The sequence below is a fragment of the Hypomesus nipponensis genome, chromosome 2, assembly GCF_054491055.1.
Source record: "Hypomesus nipponensis isolate SF chromosome 2, ASM5449105v1, whole genome shotgun sequence".
NCBI classification, from domain to species: Eukaryota; Metazoa; Chordata; class Actinopteri; order Osmeriformes; family Osmeridae; genus Hypomesus; species Hypomesus nipponensis.
In genome coordinates this window covers 8211732-8231229 of record NC_140362.1, presented here as the reverse complement: position 1 = coordinate 8231229, position 19498 = coordinate 8211732, and the positions used below count along the sequence as shown (strand labels likewise).

Genomic DNA, 19498 nt, shown 5'->3' with positions numbered 1-19498 from the left:
AAAACGTTAGATAGGCATTTCAGGCCGCCAATGGTAAGAAAGGATTCTTTAACCTTTAGATGCGTGAGTTCTAAATATTTCCGACGCTTCCACGCGAGTGAGTTTTCAAAACGGAAGCTAGCTAGCTTAGTTAGCTTCAATTACCTAGCATAATACTCGTAGCAATGCTACTACCTGCTAGTGTTACTTGTTAGCCTCCTAATTGTAAACTTTGAAACCATACTATAGCGTTTGTCATAGTTTTAGTCTATCCAAAAATCTGTTGGAATTTTCAGAATTGCACATGTGCAACGTTACTCTGTGAGACCCACATTCGAACGGACAGCCCCTGCTTTTTGGAATGCCAATAAAGACCGCTTTTCTGCTCTCGCACAAGCAGCACCAGTCTTCTTCTCCGCACCTTTTACAAGTGTAGATAGCGAGTGACCTTTCAGCACAGCAGGACATATTTTAGATGAGAAGAGGAACAGGTAGACTCCTAAAAATGCTGAGATGCTTATATTTATCAAGGCAAATCTGCCAGTGATGATGCTTAATCAGAAGTAAGGTTTGAATACTCTAGTATGCCCCCTCTCTGAGTGAGTGAGTGAGTGAAGTGAGAGTGAAGTATATGAGAGTGAATGAGTGAGACACTATACAGATAGTTATAGATGTTTAGTTTTATTGTTTAATTGCCGACTTCCTGTGCACCTTTAATCTTTATTCTGTCTGTTATCGCCTCCTAAATGCAGACAAATCGACTTGAAACTGACTGACTTGAAACATATTGGATATTTGGCTATAGCCTGTTTATGTTGCAGTTAAGTTTGTATTATTATTTTGTATAAGCTGTATAAGCTCCAAGTTATTTTGAGAGCAGTCTAGAGAGTGGAATGTTGCACATGTTATTCTATTGTTGTGATTTTTATTTAAAGATTTTTTTTATTATTAGGGGCCAAGCAGCGAAGCTGCGAGGCACCTATTGTTATTGTTAGTTTTATTATTATTATTATTAGGGGCCAAGCAGCGAAGCTGCGAGGCACCTCTTGTAATTGGTAGTATTATTATTATTATTCTTCCGCCATGGGTGTCTATGGCAGCCCCCATAAGCGCTTGGTCGAAAGTTTTGAAATTTGGCACACTCATTGGGGACAGTCCCCTGGTCCAATTCACAAAGTTTCATGTCCCATGCTTCGGCACTCTAGCGCCACCAACGGGTCAAAGTTGGAGTTGTGTTTACACACGCAACTTTTGAACCGTATGTCCCATTTTCAAAAATGAGGTACCATTGGATTCCCTGGATCAAGCCGAGTGCAATGCACACCATGGCGTCAAACCTTTAAAAGCCTACTCCTCCTACAAATTGTCAAATCTTCTTCAAAAGTCCCAGACATGATCTTCAGACCAAGCTTCACAAAAGTTATCGAAGGATATTTAATTTTCAAAACCGTTTGTCCGGTACAGCCAATCAAATTCTGCAGAAAAGCCGCCAAACAGGAAGTGAAGCCATATCTCAGCAGTTCTTTGAGGCAGTGACACCAAAGTTGTTAGGCCTACTCAGAACTTTATTCTAAGGATGTCCTCCAAAAATGGTGTCATGTGACTAAAAGGGGGCGTGGCCGGAAGCATAAACGTGTTTTGGCTAATAACTGTTGAAGTGTTTACCTTAATAAAGTAATTTCTTTCTCTGTTGATGTCTTGTGAGATATCAAGCTTGACCATCGATAATATTTCATAACAACCGAATTGACGCGGCCGCCATTTTGGATTTCATGGAAAAGTGTAAAAACCTTTTACACGCCCCAAATTTTGTCCAATGTTTACTAAATTTGGCACAGATGATCTTCAGACCAAGCTTCACAAAGTTGTCTGATGGATTTTCCATTTTCGAAACCGTTTGTTCGGTAGAGCCGATCAAAGGCGGCGGCGAAGCCACAAAAGACACGTTAGAGTGTAACTCAGCAACCATTTTAGCGATTGTCACCGAACTTGGGTTCCATCGTTCCCAAGAGGAGCAGAGGAGGCCTGTGGTGTTATACCAGAAAAAAACGCTTTAAACACTCAGTACTCTTGAACGCAAACAGATATTTCAACCAAACTTGGTGTGTTGCATGAGTGCAACAGGTTGTTGTGACTTAATTGTTGCGCAAGTGCTATGGAGGCCATGTCCTGCTCTGGACTGCTTGGCCCCTCCATTGCTGCTTGCAGCTATATTTATTATTATTCTTCCGCCATGGGTGTCTATGGCAGCCCCCATAAGCGCTTGGTCGAAAGTTTTGAAATTTGGCACACTCATTGGGGACAGTCCCCTGGTCCAATTCACAAAGTTTCATGTCCCATGCTTTGGCACTCTAGCGCCACCAACGGGTCAAAGTTTGAGTTGTGTTTACACACGCAACTCTTGAACCGTATGACCCATTTTCAAAAATGAGGTACCACTGGATTCCCTGGATCACGCCGAGTTCAATGCACACCATGGCGTCAATTTCCGGTATACAGATTTTCCGCTATTTCCGGTTTTATCAAAAACCTTTGAAAGCCTACTTCTCCTACAATTCTTGTCGAATCTTCTTCAAAATTGCCACATATGATCTTCAGACCAAGCCTCACAAAAATTATCAAAGGATATTTGATTTACCAAACCGTTTGTCCAGTACAGCCAATCAAATTCTGCAGAAAAGCCGCCAAACAGGAAGTGAAGCCATATCTCAGCAGTTCTTTGAAGCAGTGACACCAAAGTTGTTAGGGCCTACTCGGAACTTTATTCTAAGGATGTCCTCCAAAAATGGTGTCATGTGACTAAAAGGGGGCGTGGCCGGAAGCATAAACGTGTTTTGGCTAATAACTATTTAAGTGTTTACCTTAATAAAGTAATTTCTTTGTCTGTTGATGTCTTATGAGTTATCAAGCTTGACCATCGATAATATTAATATATAACAACCGAATTGACGCGGCCGCCATTTTGGATTTAATGGAAAAGTGTAAAAACCTTTTACACGCCCCAAATGTTGTCCAATGTTTACAAAATTTGGCACACATGATCTTCAGACCAAGCTTCAAAAAGGTGTAAGATGGATTTTCCATTTTCAAAACCGTTTGTTCGGTAGAGCCGATCAAAGGCGGCAGCGAAGTCGCAAAAGACACGTGAGACCGTAACTCAGCAACCATTTGTGCGATTGTCACCAAACTTGGGTTCCATCGTTCCCACGAGGGGCAGAGGAGGCCTGTGGTGTTATACCAGTAAAAAAACAGTTTGAACACTCAGTACTTTGGAACTCAAACAGATATTTCAACCAAACTTGGTGTGTTGCAATGAGTGCAACAGGTTATTGTGACGTAATTGTTGCGCAAGTGCTATGGAGGCCATGTCCTGCTCTGGACTGCTTGGCCCCTCCATTGCTGCTTGCAGCTATATTTATTATTATTATTCTTCCGCCATGGGTGTCTATGGCAGCCCCCATAAGCGCTTGGTCGAAAGTTTTGAAATTTGGCACACTCATTGGGGACAGTCCCCTGGTCCAATTCACAAAGTTTCATGTCCCATGCTTTGGCACTCTAGCGCCACCAACGGGTCAAAGTTTGAGTTGTGTTAACACACGCAACTCTTGAACCGTATGACCCATTTTCAAAAATGAGGTACCACTGGATTCCCTGGATCACGCCGAGTTCAATGCACACCATGGCGTAAATTTCCGGTATACAGATTTTCCGCTATTTCCGGTTTTATCAAAAACCTTTGAAAGCCTACTCCTCCTACAATTCTTGTCGAATCTTCTTCAAAATTGCCACATATGATCTTCAGACCAAGCCTCACAACATGTATCGAAGGATATTTGATTTTCAAAACCGTTTGTCCGGTACAGCCAATCAAATTCATCAGGAAAGCCACCAAACAGGAAATGAAGTCATATCTAAGCAGTTCTTTGATGCAGTGACACCAAAGTTGGTAAGCCTTCTCGGAACTTTATTCTAAGGATGTCCTCCAAAAATGGTGTCATGTGACTAAAAGGGTGCGTGGCCGGAAGCATAAACGTGTTTTGGCTAATAACTGTTGAAGTGTTTACCTTAATAAAGTAATTTCTTTGTCTGTTGATGTCTTATGAGTTATCAAGCTTGACCATCGATAATATTAATATATAACAACCGAATTGACGCGGCCGCCATTTTGGATTTAATGGAAAAGTGTAAAAACCTTTTACACGCCCCAAATGTTGTCCGATGTTTACAAAATATGGCACACATGATCTTCAGACCAAGCTTCAAAAAGGTGTAAGATGGATTTTCCATTTTCAAAACCGTTTGTTCGGTAGAGCCGATCAAAGGCAGCAGCGAAGCCGCAAAAGACACGTGAGAGCGTAACTCAGCAACCATTTGTGCGATTGTCACCAAACTTGGGTTCCATCGTTCCCACGAGGAGCAGAGGAGGCGTGTGGTGTTATACCAGAAAAAAAACATTTGAACACTCAGTACTCTTGAACGCAAACAGATATTTCAACGAAACTTGGTGTGTTGCATGAGTGCAACAGGTTAATGTGACTTAATTGTTGCGCAGGTGCTATGGAGGCCATGTCCTGCTCTGGACTGCTTGGCCCCTCCATTGCTGCTTGCAGCTATATTTTTTATATTTATTATTATTTACACATTGTATAGTAAGCGAGAGAGCTTCTACATTGGAATGCTGCACGTTCCTTGCAATAAAACGGATGGTTGTCAATTCATGATATCCTCTCGTCTCGCAATTTAAATAGTTAAAATACAATACTGTTGTTAAGAATAATTTGTATTTGACAACTTAGGAAGGATTCAAGTCGTACCGGGGGGCATAGCAGCGCCACCGGTAGGGATGAGTATTGATAAGATTTTAACAAATCTCCCCCCCCCCCCCTAGAGGTAGCTAATACCACCTCTAGGCCTCTTCAGGCCTCTTTTCAAAACAAAATCTAATAGGAGATAGAAACTTTCAGTTTCATGTGTTCAAGCTTTCATTACTCAACAACAGTAGGACTTACAGGGGTCGTAACAACAGGGGAAATAACTTCAGTGTCACCTTTCAAGTACTCAAAATAGTTTAACAACAGCTTTCAATGTACTTTGGGTATGTTGTTTTGGCGTTTTTAGGCACATTTAACAGGACTATTAAAAGGTTAAACAATTACAATGCTAAGTTAAATAATGGATTAAAAATCTATATGCTCAGTTTAATAATGGGACACGCAAAAGTTTGCTGATAACACACGCCCCCTAATAACGTGATCAATAAGGTCAATACTAATGGAAGACAAATGCCGGAGCTAAAACGTATGCTTCAAACGATGGGACAGAAGATAACTTGATCGACTACACACAATAAAGGCAAATTGCTTCACACAGTAACAAGTGGTTGTGATCACTTTTGAGCAGTTTAGTTCTACCTTAGATAGTTAGAGAAGAAGCGCTAACGTTAGCTGTGCTGCTGCATGCATCGAACATTAGACGTTCCAGTAACTTCAATCCATGCTGTGTGTTCAAATGCTTCTTCATATTTGTAGTATTTCCTCCCTTTGACAAAATATACTTTTTACACACGTTACAAGTGGCGTGTGAAATACAACCAAACTTTTGAACTCTCTTAGTTACCATGTTTTCTGCAGTCTGTCTGAATAAACTATACAAGTTTGCACATGCGCAATGGCACAGAGAATCGTTAACATAATCGTTAAGGAATTTGGCTAACGATTCCAAGTAATCGATTTACTGGGAACCGGTTCTAAACAAGAACCCATCAATACCCATCCCTAGCAATCTGTGTGGAACACAGTTAGCTTGGCATGGCCTACAAGGATGGGGGCTACCCAGCCTTGGTGTTCATCCCCACACACAGTTATAATTATTCCCCAAACATACCCTTGTTCTTATGGAGGACCAAACCTGCCATATTTAAAAATGAATGAATGAATAAATAAATGTCCACATCCATGCATTTAGACGTAAATAAATGAATACATGTACTAATTAATGCACAATTGTCAATCAATATTACCTTATAATTTACATGTATTTATGTATTTATTTGTGTATTCATTTATCTATTCATTTATTAATTCATTTATTCATTCATTTATTCATTCATTTATTCATTCATTCATTCCTGTATTTCTTCTCAATATGTTAATGAGATGTGTCAATCAAAATAGGTAGGCGGTATTTTACACACCATTGGCTAATCGTTTTCCACGCTTTGTATTCGATTATGTAGCTTAACATCCATCCTTGCTGTCATGGACAACATAGCCTACATGGACAGGCTGGCCGACCTTGTTGAAAACAAAGATTTAATTCACCATTTATGATATTTGGATAAACAAACATGTTATAAAGATTTTAATACGTTAGTTGTGGGCTATCACTTAACACCCAACTTCACTACGCTGACCGGCCAACCATGTGTTTACCCCGATAAAAACGTAAACATTTTAAAATAAAAAATCCTGATTGTTGATTGTCAAACCAACATAATTGTCCTGTGTGTAAGAGCGAGAGACAATCTGGCATATAGCCCCCAATCAAGCAGAAGAGAAATTTGTGAAGATTGACGACACAAAGTTAATCATCGAAGATGAAAAGTAGCTTAGTCCTAAATGGAGTTGTATGCCCCATAGCACATATTTTACAAAGACTACGGCAACAAAAGCCAAACGTTGCCACGTTATATTGGGAATGGGATGCCGATGCGTCGGTTATTGTTGGAGCAACAAGTTGCCTAAATAGCCTGTAGCCTATGCCATGTTTATGTACATGTCAGCTTTACATGTAGAAAAGAAAATCTCAGAGAAGGTGAAAGGCTTGGTGACCGGCGTGGAGAAATGCGCGTCTAGTGTGAACAGCATCGCGCCATTCGTAGTATATCGTGGCGCTCCAGGGCGCTTCGCAGCCAGTGTGTCCCAGGCGTTAGCTAGATTGAATCTATGGCTCTGGATTGATTGCAATGTCTGAACATCAGTTTCCACGCCTACTGGCCTCCTCTCATTATCATATTGGGAACAATGAATGAATGAATGAATGAATAAATAAATGAATATATAAATGAATATATAAATGAATGAATGAATAAATAAATCAATCAATAAATCAATACATAACTGAATACAAAATAAATAAATACATAAATGTAAAATATATGTAACTATTGATTGACAATTGTGCATTAATTAATATATATATTCGTTTATTTCTGTCTAAATGCATGGATGTGGACATTTATTTATTCATTCATTCATTTGTAAATATGGCAGGTTTGGTCCTCCATATGTTCTGGCATCGCATCATCACTGCATCGCACTGCACTACATTTGGACTTAAAGTGCATTAATTTGGCAATCTATCTACTTTCCCTGCCTTCTCTGTTGTACACTTTGTACTGCTTCATCTCATTCTGATTAAGGCTGGGTAGCAAACTTCATTCAGTTAGTACCATTAAAAGTACCAAGTCGGTACTACAGAGTAAAATGTATTCAATAGGCGCAACATTTCGGAACCTGAGCGTGCATCTGGGTGAGAGAGAGCGAGGCGACGAGAGAGCGAGGCGACGGCATGCAATGGCAGACGAAATCGGACAGAGTATTTTTGCACTTTCAATTTGACACAAATGCAAAACTGGCCTTGTGGCAACATGTCTAACCTGAGGAAACAATTTCTATAAACCGGAAGAATGCACCAGATTTGATAGCATGTAAGCCAAGTCCGCCGCAGCAGCCACAGCTGGCGTTAGCAACACTTCTGCAGTAATCTTCTTGCTAGTGTGCTAAAGCAGTTCATTTTATACTTTGTTTTATGTTGTAAAATACAATACCTTTATTGATTTATAGGTAGGGAGGGGTTTTATTGTGTGCTGTGTAAAATGTTCAAAATCATTAACGTCTAAATAAATGAAGATGTTGATATCACCAGAATTAGGATTGGTTACAGTTCACATTTGTTCCAACACCGGAACACAAAAGGTACCCTATACCATGTACAGGTATCATATGGTACAAAAATGTATATACTATACTATTAGTATTCTTATAATGTTCACATTCCTATCCTAATCCTGGTCAAACACGTAAAGTTATTTGTCGCCATAATGAATTCTGTCATGGAGGTAATTGTATTTCTGGATGTACGTAGATGGTGATATTTCATACAGGTTTTTAAGGAGCTGTTGCTGTTCTACACAAAACCTAGCTTGAAACACACACACACACACACAGGCAGCATAGCATGACAAGCCCCCCGTCCTGGTCCCACGTCTAGCTCCCTGGAGCTGTGACAACCTTATCGTCCATGCAAGGCCACTGTCACGCGCGGCCCTTATTCCGGTCACACCACCCAACGGAAACTTTTTAAGAATGTGGAGTGCTTGGTCCTTATTGCCAACTTTGACACGAAAAAAGGGTGTATAGACAATTTTTCATGTGTTTATATTAGTAGTGGGCCATTATCGGCGTTAACACAGCGACTCTTATCGGGCTATAAAAAAAACCTCGCCGTTAATCTGTTCTCAAAGTTGGGTTGGGAGCTGGTTTGCTTCAGGGAAAATTTATTTTTAAGAAGCTTCCCATTAGAAACCTTGACAAGACTAAGGCTGAATCCCAATACTCCCCCTTCCCCCTTTCCCTTAGTTTTGCGCGTTCCCGTGAGAGCTAGTGGTGTCCCAATACTCTTTTTGAGCTAGGGCTAGGGCTCAGACTAAGGGGTATACACCCCTTAAAACCAAGTAAGATCAGGAACTTACTTGAAACCTGGGGCTATGTGAATACTGCGCGACCGGCAACAATGGCGGCCAGATCATCCAGAGAGTCCGATAAATATAATAATTTCGGCTTAATTAATTGATAAAAAAATTGACAGTCTTGTTTTGTGTTATACACAGTCCTGAACATATATATTTGCAACCATTTTACTAATTGAAAAGTTTCTAAAAATCGCTAGTTTGGTACGTTAATGTTACAGTGCTGAATTGCACAACAGTCCCGCATTTCTTTGACGAGCATGTCTACAGTTTTAAGTAAACTCCATTAGCAGCGAATTTCGTTTAATATCAGTGCATAACACTACTTGCTTTGGAGATATCGATACGTGCTAGATGACATACCTGTAACCAAGTGGTGTCCCATTTCTTAGGGATATGTAGCCCTTACCCCTCAGTTTCGAGGGCCAAGGGCTAGGGGTAAACTAAGGGCTAGGGAGAGTATTGGGATTCGTCGTTAAACTACGATGTTTGAGGGCAACTGAGGCAAGCCCGTCAGCACAGCTCTATCCGCCGAGCTAACTAATCTAATGAACAGTTAATAAACAAGTACATCTTATTTAACATTATTTATTTATTTTTATCACCAATAATCATAGTAGAATAGCTTTCCCAAGCAGTTTGTGATGCATTTTGGACACAGGAGATGAGCTCCTGGTCTAATGCGCCACCTGGCTTGAGAAACGCGTTCTCAAAAACGTACTTTTAATCATTATTTGGGTAGCACACATACTCTGAATGCCGTCGGCGGAATTCAAATGTGCCATTTTAATCTAGATTAATGCCAATATTACAGTGAGATTAAAAACATTAATCTATGCCCACCACTAGTTTGTATATAAATAAAAGAAAGCTGTCTGAAATGTTAATTGAATTATTTATAGATTTTTGGTTAAAAACTACGGTTGCGTCTCACAGCATGGCCAGCCCGCAGTGGCCCCGCTTGGGCCTGAAACTGCCGCGGCTCAGAGGGGATAGGGTTACCTTCATCGAAGTCAGCATCGTCCTCTGTGTGTTGGGGGAAGGGAAAGCAGTTGGTGATCTCCAGCCTGTCCTCCACTACCAGGCCAAGCAGTACACCCTGTACCACCTCACTGCCCTGACCCTCCTCCTGGTAGTGCTTGATTATTTTCAAGACCACCTGATGAAGGGGGAGAGAAGGAGGAAATGGTTAGAGTGTGTGATAGAGCATGTGTGTGTGTGTTCGTCAGCTTGCTTTCAGTAGACGCATACATGAGAGAAAGAGGTGAAGCAGAGGAGACACTGCAAGAGGATTTCTGAGAGGACAGAGCAAAAAAAGTTGCCTTGATCCAGCACAAACAACACAAATATTCAGCTTGCCACTTATTTACGTCAAATTTCTCTGGAGAACCTGAGAGGTAATTCATCTGGTTCAATGCAGGATCTGGTTCCTGGTGGCAGCCCATTATCCATTTAAAAACGTACTCTAGCTCTTAAGTAGGGATGGGCGTGGTTAATCGAATATCCGTATATCCTAAAGTAAGTTAGTATTTGAATACTTTTTTCAAATACTTATGAGCGTAGTTTAATTTAAAAAAATGTTTTGAATGACACCTGAATGATACAGCCCCTTTGTCACTGGTCACTCGTCTGGGACAGTTGTTGATTTGCAAAAGGGACTAATGTTAAAATGAAAATCCCACTTTAATGAATGAGGTGGTCTCAACAGTTGAAGAGGAAGGTGAACCAAGGAAGACTCTGAAATTATCATTAGGGTTCCTCCGGTAGGAGGGAACCTATTGTTTTTATTAGTATTCCTATTATTATTATTATTATTCTCTGTAAAATGGCTCAATAGCTCAAAACGTCCTGGACCCGATTTTTTCCAATTTGGCCCAATGATACAACAGGTCACTCATTACTTCCAGACAGCTAGTGGCCCATGTTCGCCCATAGGTGGCGCTATAAAACACGCCCAACATCTGTGATTTCCCCAGCACCCCATTACTCCAAAATGCCTGAAAATTGGTATACATGCCTTATTTCTCATGGGTGGAAAAAAAGCCTCGATTGATTTTGCTGTACAGTCCAAATTTGGGACAACCCTTCTGCTCATTAACCATAGATCCAATCGACTTGAAATTTGTTACAGATGTGTAGAATGCATGTTTTAATAAAAGGTCAAATTTAATAAGAAATGCAATACAAAATGGCTGAAAGGAGTGTATTTATGTAAATGTCCACATTGCCTCAATATCTTTGTGTCAATAAATCTAATATCATTTTGACTGTTTTTCAAACCTAATAGGGTTCAAGACGACATCACTCTGAAGTACCATACACAATTTCACCTTGGTATGTCAATATATGATTGAATTCAATTGAATCGCTCACAGACTCATCCTGCCCCTTGACACTAGGGTGGTCACCTGCCCCGTTGCACAGCATTTTCACCCCTTGTCCCACGCGTCGCATATTGAAAATGCTGTGCGATACAGCGCAAAGAGGGACAGGTGGTCACCCTACTTGACACGCGCGAGCTTGGCGAGACGCACACACATCCTTTCTGGAAATTGTGTGCTGACCAAGCGCCCACCCTTGGTCTTTAGCTCCTGTTTCATTTTGCTTCCAATCACAGCTCGCAGTTACGAATATAAATTATTTTTCGGCGGCCATTGTTGTTTTCAACTGGAATCGCCTGATAGCCGTGTTGGAGGCAGCCACGTTCGATAAGTCCTATTTTTACACATTTTAAGCTAGAATCAATGATTAGGTTCGTGAAAGTACACTACTCTGGAATTACGGTCAAGGTTTGAGCACTTTGAAAAGTAGCTAGCTTTTTCCCTCTGTGTAATTAGTGAATCATTTAGCATGTTGGCGAATTCATCAAATAGGTAGAGGCGGGCAGCTTTTAGGAGAACAAGCGATTCCCCACAGGCCTGTAAGCTCAGAATTGTGATTTGGGTCGTGAAACTCTTTGCAATTGGAGTGAGTTCGGACGCAAGGGAGACCGCATAGGCTTAGGCGGCAGCCATGCTTTCGTCGCGTCATGTTTATAAATTCACCATTTTACAGTTCGGTCTACACCAAAAAAGATGAGCAGGGCAGCCTTCAAGAGATGTGGGAATTGTGCTTTTAGCCAGATGTTTTTTGTGTGATTTGTGCAAAACTTGCAAGTGGAGTGAGACTGCGTCCCGGGGATACTGTACATTGTTTTGACGTTAGCCTCAGAGTCAGACTCAGCTCGCCCACTGGCAGTGTGTAAACAATTCTGTATTTAACTAAAAGCTTGGAATCGAACCAGTGTTTTGAGTGACTTTGCATGGGTTTCCAACACAATTGGATTCAAGTTCAAGTATTGCCACTGCATTTCACAGTCAAAACTGAAGTCTGTATCGTATAGTATAGATGTAAGTAAGTATAGATGGAAAAAGCATTTTTCCCCACTGACATGGACCCTTTCTTCACTTTTACAGGTCATGCAGAGGCCTGTTCAACAGAGTGACACAGAGCATGCTGAGAGCAACAACAGAGGATGTTGAGTGTAACAGAGGATGCAACAGAGGATGCTAAGAGCAACACAGACCCCTTGCTGGACTACCCCTATCTACTGGACAGCATCTTTTCAGCCCTGCCCCCAAGACAGCTTCATCCAGCTGGCCTGGCCTGCCCTGCCCCTGCCTTGATATCTCAAAAGATCACTGAATTACAGCTGTTGAGACTTCAGCCAAATCTTATAATGCTTGCCTCAGAACAAATAGCTTACTTTTCTATACAGTAACTGACCACAAAAGGTTCTCAACACTGAGAATAGCTCAGTAGGCTAAGACAGTGCACTGCAAGGAGCAAGGTCACAGGTTCAAATCCAGTTGCAGTCTTTTGGCCTGCCATGCCCAATTTTACCTTGAAATGTCAACCATTTCTTAACCTTTGTCCCAAAGCTGACCAAAGCTAATAATCAAATCACACAGTTGAAGCACAGCTAGATAATCAGCGTCAGTGCCCCTTGGGTACCCAGCATGCAGTGCGGTATATCAAATAAGAAAAGACTTGTGGAAAATATCGCGGTTACAACAGCCGTGTGAGGGATTTCAGTTGTGTTTGTTCAGTTAGATGTTTGTAATGTTTTTGTTTATCGGTTAACATAATCTTGTTGGTCCCCCTGATTGTGCATGTTGTGTATTTTAATTGGACCAGAGTCGGCTGCTGTGCTGCCATAGGCTATTCTCGCAAGGAGCTGAACATGAGCTCTGCCCTAGCCCAGTTGCCCACGTGACTATTGATAATTGTGCATTGACTGAAAGGGATCAACTCAAGAAGAGAATATCTGTGGTTATTCAACCATCTTGAAGAAAGTTTGAAAAGAGTACTGTGGTTAAATGTGCCAATTGTGGGAGGCATGTTTTGAACTACCTCTAAACCTCATGCGGCCGCCGCAGCATTTCTGCCTTGGCATGACCTGCGCTGGGACAGAGGGAAACAGCATGGATGGAAGTTGTGTGTGGGCAGATGCGTCTTTATATAGGGTGAAATTAAATAAGAAATACAATACAAAATGGCTGAGAGGGTTGTATTTATGTAAATGTCCACATTGCCTCAATATATTTCTGTCAATAAAAAAAAACCATCAGTCAAAAATCATTTTGACTGATGGTTTTTCAAACCTTATTGGCTTTGAGATGACATCATTCTGAAGTAGTACCATGTGCAATTTCATGCAATTTGACATTGAAATGTCAACCGTTTCTTAACCTTTGTCCCAAAGCTGACCAAAGGTAATACTTCCACTACCCTTTCTATTCATAAAATCAACAGTTGGTGTGTAGCAGAGAGGATAGAGACTGGCTTGTACCTTATGCTCATGAGTTTAAATCCCCATTCAGCCTATTGTTGTTGGCCAAACATGCCACAAGTCGTTTTGCTCTCTTTTTGTCCAACTCTTGACCTTCTACATTGTATATTTTATAATATTTTGCAATTTTGCGGAGGAACCCAGGTCGCTGCTTGCAGCTATATTTAAAGTTGTATTTGTAAATATAGTTCTAAACGGCTTTTAATGTCATGTTTGATATGATTTTTAGTGCCGTCTCGCGATTAAAATATTTAATTGTGATTAATCGCATTAAGGTCATAGTTAACTGGCGATTAATCGCACATTTTATCTATTCTAAATGTCCCTTTTTTCCATTTTAATGCTCTTATCGACATGGAAAAGTGGATCGGATTGCTTAGTGAAAATATATTTTTTTTTTTTTGAAAATAACATTGCAATCGCCTGGCTTTGACGAGGGGACGGAGAATTTGCATCAGCTGTGTGCTTGGCCATCAAGTGGTATTTCAGACTGGACATGCTGCGATGATAGCTCAGTTCACAACGACAAAACACACAGATCACTTAGGTCTTGTCAATGGAACCATTTGGCAACTTTTTAAAAGTAAACTTTCCATTCAGAATCTTATTGGCATCCATTTCGGCGTTTCGTGCTCGCCATCCACTAAAAAATGTAATGTTAGGCTACTACTCTTTAGCCGGCTCGCAAGCCCAAACAAGAGTACGGTGTGCCTGTTTTGTTTCCGGTCTAGCTAGATCCGGTGTGGTGTTGTATTTTTTCTAAAGTCAGTAGTTGTTGCAACAGCATGTGAAAAAAACGAAAGTTTGCTAGGCCAAAAAGAACGTTCATTTTGCGATAAATTCGGTTTGCGTTAACGCCGTTAACGCATTTAACTGACAGCACTAATTACTTTGTTTCTTATTATATGCATTACATTCTAGTAATAATTTGTAATATTGTAACATGTATGTTTACAGGGTTTACAGAGTTTGTGCATGCAGTAGTAAAACATGCGTTTACATATTCCCTTGTCTTCCAAAGGCATCACACTTGGTCTTCTGCAGCCTTGAGTAAACCGGTGATGGTCTAATTTGAATTTGTATGCGTTAGACAACCTTTCTTTCATATGGTCGGTGTCTAAAGCTGGGTGGTATGTTTGCTAAAATGTTTATCATGGTATAATTAATAAGCACCGACGGTAACGGTATATATCCCAATATATTTGTTATTCTTTAAATGTAATGACAATGCAATCCGCACCGCAGCGGCTAATCTAACGCACTCGGACGGATTTGGATTGGGTAACTTCGGTGTGTCGCATGAATTGAATTTTCCAACTTTTGTAGTGCTTTGCCATAGAAGAGCGACTTTAGCGTTCAACAGTAGCCTACGTTTATGGGATCGCAAGAAAACTCTTAAATATTTGTAGTGAGTTCGCTATTAGGGCTGCAACTAACAATTATTTTAATAATCGTTTAATCTGACAATTTTACGATTAACCAATGAATCTGATTTTTTTTTTTTTAAGCATTAATTTCCAACCCTTTATTCAAAAACAGAACTGACAGTGCACATCTTCAGAATGAACAGGCACACAATTTTTTAAGTTATTAATATTACCGCGTGTTTAATGCTATTTTCAGAGATTGAGAACTTTATTGAAAACTGAAAGGTTGTGGAAGTACGCCCGACTTTATTAGAATAATCTGGTGTTTGAGATTTTTTGAACATTTTGAAAGTTAAGATTTGCGAGGATTAAGCTATTTTCAAAGATTAATGATTTTCTATCAATTTATTTGAAGCTTCATTAAAAAGTAAAGGCTGTGGAAGTATTCCAGACATTGTTAAGATCAGGGTATCTACAGGTATAAAAAAGTTCAATGTAAGACTTAAGACCTTTTAATACCACTTCTAAACTAGAGAGCATACCATTTCTGGGGAAATTGTGAGGGTGTGCTTGCGGCTGCCCCAGCTGCCCATACTCTCCTGGTGTTTACATATTTCAAAAAGCATTTAGATGTATGACTGCAGTTCTGACCATTGTGTTCCCTTGATAATAAGTTTGTAAAAATTACATGCATCACTCAGATGGAGGAGAGGTGATACTGTTTGGTTGGAAGAGAAGGAGGCCAACTGTAGCTCATGAAGATGCAGCGCTAGGTAACTTATTAAATTGTAATCAGATAAACAACTTGTTGGTTGCCCAACAAGAGGAAGACACAGCATCTGCTTCTTCAACTCCTTAATCCTCTCAAGGCAACTGTTGCACCTGGTTATGAGGTTGTAGGCTATGGGACGTCTAATATTGCATTTGTCTATGTGTAGGACCGTGTTTCTCAAGTGGTAGGACATATTGATTCATAAAAGCATCTAAATGTAGCCTATCAACGTCAACATATTAATGTTTTCTGTTATTTTAAAGTAAGCTCAGAGACGTATGAATGTAGAGTTGCTCGACGTATGAATGTAGAGTTGCTCGCGTTGACTGAATGGCATCATTTGAGTAATGAGGGCAAGCACAGGCTTATTGATTACTTAAAAAACATGTTTCATTATGCATGATAGAGGAACCTAGCTAGAGAAGGATTTAGCAGTTTTATTATTACAAGCCTATTTTATTAATAATTTTCAGAGTAACCTCAAACCTTTCTTTTGTTTCTTTGACCTTACATTTTCTTTGAGGGCTTAGTGGTCTCGGTTTAACATCATTATTTATAGCGACATCATTACCGGACACTGTTAGCTCGCAATGTAGACAAAGAATGCTCGTGCAACAAAGTTGTAACTTGGTAACAAGTAGCCAGCTAGAAACCGAGTAGAAGTTTGTAGACATATAAAGGCCTATATATATAGGCTACTTGATTTGGCTGCAAGATTCACTGATTTTGAGTGTCCAAGATATGATGGATTCTGATCTGTATCAACAGTCTAGCCATGTAGCTTAGTCTTGTCCGGGAAGAGTGGATTTTTTTTGTACGGCAGGTCTGGAAGATAAATTTAGTTGCACCTAGTTAGAAACACATAGAATTTAATGCAATTTTACACAACACAAATGATTCAAAAATGAACACCCATCTTTGCTGTATTGAAAGGGTCCCGTGTAAGCTATGGGACGTCTATCGCATTTATCTATGTGTAGGACAGTGTTTCTCAAGTGGTGGGTCCCGACCCAAAAGTCGATCGCAAGCTGGTGTAGGTCATTGTGATTAATAAAAGCATCTTACTACATGTTTTATGTTATTTAAAAGTAAGCTCAGAAACGTATGAATGTAAAAGGCATCTTTGTAAACCACTCTGATCTGTTGTAATGTGTAGGCCTATAACTATGTAAACCGAACATTTAACTTACTTGACTGTAAAGAATGATTTTGTATTCTAGCTGACCAACAGCGCAAAGACAACAAAGCTGACGAGATGTAATATATATAGTGCTATATATATCTGGCTACTACAGTACGGCACTATCTGGTGGCTGGACGAATTGTAAAGTAACCTCCCGAAAGCGGTCTGGAACAGACGACGAAAGGTAGAAAATTAGCTGTAGGATTAACAGCTAGGCTAACTAATTTGTCGTTATATTGTAGCTACCTGCCACTCGTATATTGTACAGTACTGTAGGCTACCTCCCCAGGCCAAAGCGATCTGGAATGGAAGACTACAAGGTCGCAAGTTAGTAGCAGAGATGTGCCGGTGTAACAGCTAGAGCTAACTTCTCTGTGAAAAAAGGAGACCGTTTACACCGTTTACAAAAGTAGAGCTAGACTAGATAGCTAGCTCTACAGTAGCTATAATCATCAGCATACATATTTCACAAGTGTTTTGTATCACAATTTTAAATGAGTAAATGGTTATCACCATGGCTAGTCAAATCGTTTACTTGTAATCTAATAAAATAATAAATCCAAAAACGAAAATGTATTTGTGAGGAATGTTTAATTAACGATTGAAAACAGATGTAGTATTATGTTGTATGTATACCCTGTGTCGCCCGGGCAACAGAGGCTATGTCATGATGACTCATGATGCTAACGCATCAGCCGCAGACCACTCTTTCCGAAAATAGATGTACTAGCTTAATAACAATGCGTACATCATATTATACACTACATTTCATAATTTTGTTTTATGACAATGTTAAATGAGTAAATAGTTCACCCTGGCCTCTTTGCTTGTAGCGTTTCTAGTTAGCCTATCATCTCCCAGAAGTTAACAAGCTGCTAAACTGATGTTCTGCAACAGGTAGTCACGCGTGTTTTTGTGACGTTAGTGACGTTAGCAACGTCAGTGACTGTGGCTAGAAAGTTAGCCACCGTTAGCTTCACTTTTCACCACAAAAACGTAATTTCTACTTACACCGTGCAACGGAACGTAAATCCCAATACAAGCAACTCAATGGCTACCAAAACGAAACGTTTGACACCGAGGTTGTCTATGTAGTCCAAATATTAAAAGTTTTAGGGGGGCAAAAAGAAATAATAATAATAACTAGAGAGGGTACAATTTCTGGGGAAATTGTAGGGTGTGCTTGCTTACTTGCAGGGGTCCGTATTTAAATTACATTTCTGTATATTTTATATTAAAATGCATAGCCTACTTATTATTTATAAAGATTGCATAGATTTAAAAGCATATTTTTTTCTGCTCATTTACAACTCAAAATACTAAGAGTGAAGAGTAGAATGAAATAGTTGTCTACTCATTTCCCCTGCAAGAGGGAATGGTGATCAGCAACCTCATAGTTGAATCAAAACTAATACATTTGGCAGACCGGTGTAAAAATTGACCTAATCTCTATGACTTAAACGTCATTGTAAGTTTTTCCCTTCTCGTAATATTTTCAGGCATTAGCCTACTCATATTGCATTCATTCAATAATAAAGAACCCCCTTTGAAGCTTATTTTAACAACGACGTTACCAGCAGCTATCTCAGAAGGAATCGTGATTCAAATAGTACCATCTGCTAACTGAAAATATGCCCCCAAAAACGTAAATAAGCTTGACATTTATTTTGGGGAAAATCACTCATTCATAAAAATGTCAGTGGTAGCGATCATTGTCAGTAAAAAGGCAAAATGCGATATAGCCCTGCTGTGTGGAGAAGCTGCCCTGGTAAATTGTAGGCTACAACTAGGCCTACTACTTCAGAAGACAGTCTTGGTAGCAATTGCGTTGGTTGAATTCGATTTAACGTTACTTCCGTTGAACGTTCTAGGCTGAAATAAATTATTTTCATGAACAGATTGAAGTTTAGGCTGTGGCAATGAAGTTCAGGTTAGTAGTCACTAGTCAGATAGTTTCACCTATTGAAAGACTTTTGATTTAAGTAATGGTAGTGCCGAACATGTGCCGTTTGACTTCCTACGTAGGCTACTGTACTGTAAACAGCTGTAGAGATGTTTTTTTTTTGCTACTGTACTAGACTAGGGTACAGTACAGCGTTGCAGTGAGATACACTGGTTTGAAACCACAGGTAATGATCATTTCACCAACAAATCGTTTACTTGTAATCTAATGTCATAATAAATCCTACAACGAAAATGTAATTGTGAGGAATGTTTATTTTAACGATTGAAAACAGATGCATCATAGACCGCTGTAGTATGTGTTGCCCGGACAACAGAGGCTAATGTCATGATGCTAATGCTTCAGTGAAATAGTTGACTACTGTTTCCGAAAGTAGATATAACTACTTCCTTATATCAGCTTATAGTTTTTCATATCACAAAGTAAAATTAGTAAATAGTTATCACCCTGTCCTATTTGCTTATGGCGTTTCTGCAGCTCCCTTGCAGTAAAGCAGTTAGCCTAGCTATCTCCCAGAGGTTAACGAGCTGCTAAATTAATGTTCTGCTAGAGGTAGTTACGCGATATTTTGTGACGTTAGTGACGTCAGTAGCGTCAGTGACTGTGGCTAGCAAGTTAGCCACCGTTAGCTTCACTTTTGCCACAAAAAATTTA

At 39.9% G+C, this 19498-nt stretch overlaps 1 protein-coding gene across 2 annotated transcripts in view; it reads right to left on the bottom strand.

Moving 5' to 3' along the window:
• The window catches only part of LOC146300652 (eukaryotic translation initiation factor 3 subunit H), a 62838-nt gene that overhangs the window by 28139 nt on the left and 15201 nt on the right, over positions 1-19498 (bottom strand). For both annotated transcript variants that reach the window (XM_084704242.1, XM_084704250.1), the window contains exon 2: positions 9731-9887. In XM_084704242.1, coding sequence (XP_084560368.1) covers positions 9731-9887 — 157 coding nt within the window. The remainder of the gene's footprint in view (positions 1-9730; positions 9888-19498) is intronic.